The sequence below is a fragment of the Protomyctophum bolini genome (assembly GCF_963924005.1).
Source record: "Protomyctophum bolini genome assembly, chromosome: 14".
Classification (NCBI taxonomy): Eukaryota; Metazoa; Chordata; class Actinopteri; order Myctophiformes; family Myctophidae; genus Protomyctophum; species Protomyctophum bolini.
In genome coordinates this window covers 232,153-242,152 of record NC_137875.1, presented here as the reverse complement: position 1 = coordinate 242,152, position 10,000 = coordinate 232,153, and the positions used below count along the sequence as shown (strand labels likewise).

Genomic DNA, 10,000 nt, shown 5'->3' with positions numbered 1-10,000 from the left:
AGTGATTGGATCAGACTTCCTTCGGATACATGGCGAATGCATTTATTCGTTGCATTGTGCCTACACATGTCGCTGACACCTGCGGTCGTCGACATGTGTAGGCACAGTGCACTGAAATCTTTAATTCCCCCACACACACACACACACACACACAGGAATAGTTGGTTGACGTGGTTTTGGTATTTTCGTTATTGGTCGATTGGTCGTTATTGGTCGAAAACAATAAGGGTGATCAAGGATCGGTCCCGATGAACTTTAATGCACATGCACACACACACACACACACACACACACACACACATACACATCGCGCACTGATGGCACACTGCGCACAAACATGCCTCACTAGGAGCACAAACATAGAAACACACCAATACTGACTTTCCAGGGGCGTTGTTGATGGACCTGTTATCATCGAGAGAGAGAGAGAGAGAGAGATGAGGAGAGAGAGAGAGAGAGAGAGAGAGAGAGAGAGAGATAGAGATAGAGAGAGAGGGGGGAGAGAGAGAGAGAGAGAGAGAGAGAGAGAGAGAGAGAGAGTGCATTACATTCACCCATTCACACACCTTTACATAGACTGTGCATTACATTCACCCATTCACACACCTTTACATAGACTGTGCATTACCTTCACCCATTCACACACCTTTACATAGATGGTGCATTACATTCACCCATTCACACACCTTTACATAGACTGTGCATTACATTCACCCATTCACACACCTTTACATAGATGGTGCATTACATTCACCCATTCACACACCGATGGAGGAGGAAACCATGCAAGGCACCAACCAGCACATCAGGAGCAATCACAGGAACACTGCTGTCATTTCAATGTGTTTTATACCGAGGGAAGTGAATGAAAAACACTGACAAGTTGCTGTGTTGTATTATTTGATCCACGGTTGATCCGTAGCAATCTAAACATATGTTCTGTGATGTAAATGGTGCATTTATATAGCGCCTTTATCCAAGGCGCTTTACATAGATTGTGCATTACATTCACCCATTCATACACCGATGGCAGCGGAAACCATGCAAGGCACCAACTAGCACATCGGGAGCAATTAGGGGTTCAGTGTCTTGCTCAAGGACACTTCGACAGTAACTCTGGGGGAGCCCGGGTTCGAACTGGCAACCTTGCGGTTCCCATCCAGGCACTCTACCCCTGAGCCACCGCCGCCGCCCGATGTATTATTTGATCTATTTGGTCATGTATGTATGTATGTGGTCATGAGCACCAGTATATGACCATAGGGTACCAGTAGGGGGCGCCAGAAATAGAGAGAGGGATAGTGCTCTGCTAATATGAGAGAGAGAAGAGGAGAGAGAGAGAGTTATGTTTATGTTTGTTAATTTATTTTCATTGTTACTGTATTGCTTGTTGTTCATTATTGTTGGGACGTTTGTTGACTTTTGTTTTGTTGTATGTATGCTTTGGCAATGTAGAACATATTAATCGTGCCAATAAAGCCTTTTGAATTGAAATTGAATTGAGAGAGAGAGATTAATCATTATTGTTATTGACATATTGAAGCCCTCGTCAGATTATGAACTGGTTGTTTATTGACAATCATTTAAACTGAACAGATTAAACCTACATACCCCTGTGTACAGTGTGTGTGTGTGTGTGTGTGTGTGGTGTGTGTGTGTGTGTGTGTGTGTGTTGTGTGTGTGTGTGTGTGCGTGCGTGCGTGCGTGCGTGCATGCGTGTGTGTGTGTGTGCGCGTGTTTGTGTGTGGTGCGCATGCGTGTGTGTATTTTGTCAGAGCCTGAGGATGCTAACTCATGGCATGCCGCGGATGCAAGGCGTCACATCGCCTGTATGTCGGCTATTTCTGTCCACGTGACACCGTCAGGCTAAAAGGACAACCCGGTATCGATAAGCTCTGGGCTTATCCAGTACCCGGTATCGATAAGCTTTGGGCTTATCCAGTACCCGGTATCGATAAGCTTTGGGCTTATCCAGTACCCGGTATCGATGAGCTCTGGGCTTATCCAGTACCCGGTATCGATGAGCTCTGGGCTTATCCAGTACCCGGTATCGATAAGCTCTGGGCTTATCCAGTACCCGGTATCGATAAGCTCTGGGCTTATCCAGTACCCGGTATCCATAAGCTCTGGGCTTATCCAGTACCCGGTATCGATAAGCTTTGGGTTTATCCAGTACCCGGTATCACATGGTGGTCCGTGGCTCAATAGGTGAATACATATTGGGGGTGCGTGCGTGATGTGAGGGGTCAGAGGTCGTTGTGGGAGGGGCCTACCTGCTGGTGGGGGATTGGCTGCATGGGGGAGTCCATTCTGGGCATGGGTACGTTCATGGGGGCGGGACCTCTCTTTGACCTGGAAGAACAACACATTATAAACCAAACTGTAAATACATAACATGTCTAAAGCGTGTTAAATACATAACATGTCTAAAGCGTGTTAAATACATAACATGTCTAAAGCGTGTTAAATACATAACATGTCTAAAGCGTGTTAAATACATAACATGTCTAAAGCGTGTTAAAGTCAGACTCTTCCTCCTCCACGACTCCCTTCCTGGTTTTTACCAAGGTGTATTAAATGGAGGTAAAGTCAGCAGCGTCATTTTCGCCATTACGCAATTCCAGACTGCAGATTCGTCACACCGTGGGAGCCAATGAGAGCTCAGTGACCAGCTCTATTTATATATAAAATACACTGGAGTCAATGAGAGCTCAGTGACCAGCTCTATTCATATATAAAATACACTGGAGTCAATGAGAGCTCAGTGACCAGCTCTATTTATATATAAAATACACTGGAGCCAATGAGAGCTCAGTGACCAGCTCTATTTATATATAAAACACACTGGAGTCAATGAGAGCTCAGTGACCAGCTCTATTCATATATAAAATACACTGGAGTCAATGAGAGCTCAGTGACCAGCTCTATTTATATATAAAATACACTGGAGTCAATGAGAGCTCAGTGACCAGCTCTATTTATATATAAAACACACTGGAGCCAATGAGAGCTCAGTGACCAGCTCTATTTATATATAAAATACACTGGAGTCAATGAGAGCTCAGTGACCAGCTCTATTTATATATATAAAACACACTGGAGTCAATGAGAGCTCAGTGACCAGCTCTATTTATATATAAAACACACTGGAGTCAATGAGAGCTCAGTGACCAGCTCTATTTATATATAAAATACACTGGAGTCAATGAGAGCTCAGTGACCAGCTCTATTCATATATAAAATACACTGGAGTCAATGAGAGCTCAGTGACCAGCTCTATTTATATATAAAATACACTGGAGTCAATGAGAGCTCAGTGACCAGCTCTATTTATATATAAAATACACTGGAGTCAATGAGAGCTCAGTGACCAGCTCTATTTATATATAAAACACACTGGAGTCAATGAGAGCTCAGTGACCAGCTATGTTTATATATAAAACACACTGGAGCCAATGAGAGCTCAGTGACCAGCTCTATTCATATATAAAATACACTGGAGTCAATGAGAGCTCAGTGACCAGCTCTATTTATATATAAAATACACTGGAGTCAATGAGAGCTCAGTGACCAGCTCTATTTATATATAAAATACACTGGAGTCAATGAGAGCTCTGTGACCAGCTCTATTCATATATAAAATACACTGGAGTCAATGAGAGCTCAGTGACCAGCTCTATTTATATATATAAAACACACTGGAGTCAATGAGAGCTCAGTGACCAGCTCTATTTATATATAAAATACACTGGAGTCAATGAGAGCTCAGTGACCAGCTCTATTTATATATAAAATACACTGGAGTCAATGAGAGCTCTGTGACCAGCTCTATTCATATATAAAATACACTGGAGTCAATGAGAGCTCAGTGACCAGCTCTATTTATATATATAAAACACACTGGAGTCAATGAGAGCTCAGTGACCAGCTCTATTTATATATAAAATACACTGGAGTCAATGAGAGCTCAGTGACCAGCTCTATTCATATATAAAATACACTGGAGTCAATGAGAGCTCAGTGACCAGCTCTATTTATATATAAAATACACTGGAGTCAATGAGAGCTCAGTGACCAGCTCTATTTATATATAAAATACACTGGAGTCAATGAGAGCTCTGTGACCAGCTCTATTTATATATACAATACACTGGAGTCAATGAGAGCTCAGTGACCAGCTCTATTTATATATAAAACACACTGGAGTCAATGAGAGCTCAGTGACCAGCTATGTTTATATATAAAATACACTGGAGTCAATGAGAGCTCAGTGACCAGCTCTATTTATATATAAAATACACTGGAGTCAATGAGAGCTCAGTGACCAGCTCTATTTATACATAAAATACACTGGAGTCAATGAGAGCTCAGTGACCAGCTCTATTTATATATAAAACACACTGGAGTCAATGAGAGCTCTGTGACCAGCTCTATTTATATATAAAATACACTGGAGTCAATGAGAGCTCAGTGACCAGCTCTATTTATATATAAAATACACTGGAGTCAATGAGAGCTCAGTGACCAGCTCTATTTATATATAAAACACACTGGAGTCAATGAGAGCTCAGTGACCAGCTCTATTTATATATAAAACACACTGGAGTCAATGAGAGCTCAGTGACCAGCTCTATTTATATATAAAATACACTGGAGTCAATGAGAGCTCAGTGACCAGCTCTATTTATATATAAAACACACTGGAGTCAATGAGAGCTCAGTGACCAGCTCTATTTATATATAAAATACACTGGAGTCAATGAGAGCTCAGTGACCAGCTCTATTCATATATAAAACACACTGGAGTCAATGAGAGCTCAGTGACCAGCTCTATTTATATATAAAATACACTGGAGCCAATGAGAGCTCAGTGACCAGCTCTATTTATATATAAAACACACTGGAGTCAATGAGAGCTCAGTGACCAGCTATGTTTATATATAAAACACACTGGAGCCAATGAGAGCTCAGTGACCAGCTCTATTCATATATAAAATACACTGGAGTCAATGAGAGCTCAGTGACCAGCTCTATTTATATATAAAATACACTGGAGTCAATGAGAGCTCAGTGACCAGCTCTATTTATATATAAAATACACTGGAGTCAATGAGAGCTCTGTGACCAGCTCTATTCATATATAAAATACACTGGAGTCAATGAGAGCTCAGTGACCAGCTCTATTTATATATATAAAACACACTGGAGTCAATGAGAGCTCAGTGACCAGCTCTATTTATATATAAAATACACTGGAGTCAATGAGAGCTCAGTGACCAGCTCTATTTATATATAAAATACACTGGAGTCAATGAGAGCTCTGTGACCAGCTCTATTCATACATAAAATACACTGGAGTCAATGAGAGCTCAGTGACCAGCTCTATTTATATATATAAAACACACTGGAGTCAATGAGAGCTCAGTGACCAGCTCTATTCATATATAAAATACACTGGAGTCAATGAGAGCTCAGTGACCAGCTCTATTTATATATAAAATACACTGGAGTCAATGAGAGCTCAGTGACCAGCTCTATTCATATATAAAATACACTGGAGTCAATGAGAGCTCAGTGACCAGCTCTATTTATATATAAAATACACTGGAGTCAATGAGAGCTCAGTGACCAGCTCTATTTATATATAAAACACACTGGAGTCAATGAGAGCTCAGTGACCAGCTATGTTTATATATAAAATACACTGGAGTCAATGAGAGCTCAGTGACCAGCTCTATTTATATATAAAATACACTGGAGTCAATGAGAGCTCAGTGACCAGCTCTATTTATATATAAAATACACTGGAGTCAATGAGAGCTCAGTGACCAGCTCTATTTATATATAAAACACACTGGAGTCAATGAGAGCTCTGTGACCAGCTCTATTTATATATAAAATACACTGGAGTCAATGAGAGCTCAGTGACCAGCTCTATTTATATATAAAATACACTGGAGTCAATGAGAGCTCAGTGACCAGCTCTATTTATATATAAAACACACTGGAGTCAATGAGAGCTCAGTGACCAGCTCTATTTATATATAAAACACACTGGAGTCAATGAGAGCTCAGTGACCAGCTCTATTTATATATAAAATACACTGGAGTCAATGAGAGCTCAGTGACCAGCTCTATTTATATATAAAACACACTGGAGTCAATGAGAGCTCAGTGACCAGCTCTATTTATATATAAAATACACTGGAGTCAATGAGAGCTCAGTGACCAGCTCTATTCATATATAAAACACACTGGAGTCAATGAGAGCTCAGTGACCAGCTCTATTTATATATAAAATACACTGGAGCCAATGAGAGCTCAGTGACCAGCTCTATTCATATATAAAACACACTGGAGTCAATGAGAGCTCAGTGACCAGCTCTATTTATATATAAAATACACTTGAGTCAATGAGAGCTCAGTGAGAGGTTGGTGTAACATACATGTAGACAGGGTGCCAGGTTGGTGTAACATACAGGTAAACAGGTCTTACTCTGTGCCAGGTTGGTGTACCATACAGGTAAACAGGGTGCCAGGTTGTTGTAACATACAGGTAAACAGGTCTTACTCGGTGCCAGGTTGGTGTAACATACAGGTAGACAGGGTGCCAGGTTGGTGTAACATACAGGTAAACAGGTCTTACTCGGTGCCAGGTTGGTGTACCATACAGGTAAACAGGGTGCCAGGTTGGTGTAACATACAGGTAAACAGGTCTTACTCTGTGCCAGGTTGGTGTAACATACAGGTAGACAGGGTGCCAGGTTGGTGTAACATACAGGTAAACAGGTCTTACTTGGTCATGGTGAGCGCCAGGTTGAAGGCGGCCATCTTGATCTTGTTCTGAGCCTCCAGGTGAGTCATGCCGTCCGTCGTCACGCCGTCGATCGCCACGATGACGTCACCCTGGACCAGGTTCCCCATGGCGGCCTTGCTGCCCGGGGTGATCTGTACGCACGCACGCACACACACACACACACACACACACACACACACACACACACACACACACACACACACACACACACACACACAATTGAACACAGAAGTTAGAGGTGCAGTAGTGTTACACTTACAAAATCATGGCATGTGTTTTCAAGGTACAACCATAGACTGTCCTTAGGAGTGCACAAGGCCTTTCCTTACTACCATAGACTGTCCTTAGGAGTGCACAAGGCCTTTTGGATACAACCATAGACTGTCCTTAGGAGTGCACAAGGCCTTTTGGTTACAACCATAGACTGTCCTTAGGAGTGCACAAGGCCTTTTGGATACAACCATAGACTGTCCTTAGGAGTGCACAAGGCCTTTTCCTTACAACCATAGACTGTCCTTAGGAGTGCACAAGGCCTTTTGGATACAACCATAGACTGTCCTTAGGAGTGCACAAGGCCTTTTGGTTACAACCATAGACTGTCCTTAGGAGTGCACAAGGCCTTTTCCTTACAACCATAGACTGTCCTTAGGAGTGCACAAGGCCTTTTGGTTACAACCATAGACTGTCCTTAGGAGTGCACAAGGCCTTTTGGTTACAACCATAGACTGTCCTTAGGAGTGCACAAGGCCTTTTGGTTACAACCATAGACTGTCCTTAGGAGTGCACAAGGCCTTTTGGTTACAACCATAGACTGTCCTTAGGAGTGCACAAGGCCTTTTGGTTACAACCATAGACTGTCCTTAGGAGTGCACAAGGCCTTTTGGTTACAACCATAGACTGTCCTTAGGAGTGCACAAGGCCTTTTCCTTACAACCATAGACTGTCCTTAGGAGTGCACAAGGCCTTTTGGTTACAACCATAGACTGTAAAACAATATGGACAAAGCGTTCCCTGGGTCTGATATGGACGTAAGATGAAGCCCGTCAGTCCTTTGAATTGTAAATCACCATCTTTCTAGATCCGTTTGGGCCCAGCTGGCCATTGGCTGGCCCAGACAACGAGGCGGGACTTCCCACCCCCCCCTTCTTCTTCGTTGTTTTTTTATTTTGACTCGAGCGGGGGTGTGGTCCCGATCATAGACTGTAAAGGTAGCCACGCCGGTCGCAGGAAGAGTAACACCAAGGATAAGTCAGTGATGTCACTGACTGACTGACTGGTTTATAAAAAGCTTCAAGTCCATACTACTTCCGTGTTGCATAGCAGTGACATCATTGTCCACTCCTTGTTATTACGTAACGTAATTATACATTATAACAATTACAGTATGGATATATCAATATATTATAATTACAGTATGAATTTGTTATACAAGATCGTTATGATTATCATTACAGTAAAAGCTTCCACACGACACATCAGCATGATTAGAGAGAGAGAGAGAGAGAGAGAGAGAGAGAGAGAGAGAGAGAGAGACAGAGAGAGAGAGAGAGAGAGAGAGAGAGAGAGAGAGAGAGAGAGAGAGAGAGAGAGAGAGAGAGAGAGAGAGAGAGAGAGAGAGACTTGATTAATGAGAACAGCTCAAATACTGTATGGTGCAAAATCACACACACACACACACACACACAACCAAATGGACCCGTCCCTTACGGGTCTGTAACTCTGAGAGTGTAACACATGGAACCAAATGGACCCGTCCCTTACGGGTCTGTAACTCTGAGAGTGTAACACATGGAACCAAATGGACCCGTCCCTTACGGGTCTGTAACTCTGAGAGTGTAACACATGGAACCAAATGGACCCTCTACCCATTCACCAATTCATTCATTCAATCAATGAAGCAATGATTCATTCGTAAAATAAACTCTGTGTGTGTGTGTGTGTGTGTGTGTGTGTGTGTGTGTGTGTGTGTGTGTGTGTGATTATTATTAATGTGAGGCAGCAACAGTGGCCTGGATTCAACCACACACACACACACACACACACACACACACACACACACACACACACACAGAGACACACACACACCACACACACACACACACACACACACACACACACACACACACACACACACACACACACACACACACAGACACACACACACACACACAGACACACACACACACACACATTCCACATGCCCCCGTCTCCCCTCACAGTGCAGAAGAGAGAGAGTTTAAATACATTATAAAACCTTGCTATTTGTCACAAAATGTGCCGACCGACGGATTCCACTTAAAAAAATCGACAGACAGACAGACAGACAGACAGACAGACAGACAGACAGACAGACAGACAGACAGACAGACAGACAGACAGACAGACAGACAGACAGACAGACAGACAGACAGCATGCGTGAGGTATGTACAGTAGAGTGTTATCTCCTGACCTTCAGCATAGAGGCTAAAAAAAGACACACGCACACGCACACGCACACGCACACGCACACACACACACACACACGCACACACACACAGACACAGCTGGACCACAATGGTCCAGCTGTGGACAACGGTCCACCATCGTTCCTCACCCAGGAGTCAGCCCAGCACTTAAGCCTCTCCAACTGATCCAAAATGCCGCTCCCTCCACTGGCTCCCGGTCGCTGCCCGCACAGAATACAAAATTCTGACGCTGGCATTCAAAGCAACCAAATTAAGGCATGGCTCCCCCATATATCTCACACGTATGATCGTACCCTACAAACCCTCCGGGGGACAACAACGCTCCACACGTCCCAAACTCTTCTCCCTTCTGGCTCCAAAACTATGGGATGAACTTCCCATCACAGTAAAAGCAATCAAAGATACGGCTTCCCCGTATCTAGCAAGTCTGATAGAACCCTACAAACCCTCCTGAGCGCTCAGATCAGCCAACGCAGGGAAGCTGGAAGTACCTTCACTAAAAACACCGGGACAACAACGCTCCACACGTCCCAAACGCCTGGACAACGCTCCACACGTCCCAAACGCCTGGACAACGCTCCACACGTCCCAAACGCCTGGACAGCGCTCCACACGTCCCAAACGCCTGGACAACGCTCCACACGTCCCAAACGCCTGGACAACGCTCCACACGTCACAAACGCCTGGACAACGCTCCACACGTCCCAAACGCCTGGA

General features: G+C 43.6%; 1 protein-coding gene across 1 annotated transcript in view; it reads right to left on the bottom strand.

The window, feature by feature from the left end:
• Nucleotides 1-10,000, bottom strand: part of LOC308328303 (LIM domain-binding protein 3-like) — a 46,369-nt gene that overhangs the window by 24,297 nt on the left and 12,072 nt on the right. The window contains 3 exon segments of the mRNA XM_080782071.1: nt 382-402; nt 2,272-2,352; nt 6,797-6,948. Of these exon segments, the coding sequence (XP_080638197.1) occupies nt 382-402; nt 2,272-2,352; nt 6,797-6,948 (254 nt within the window).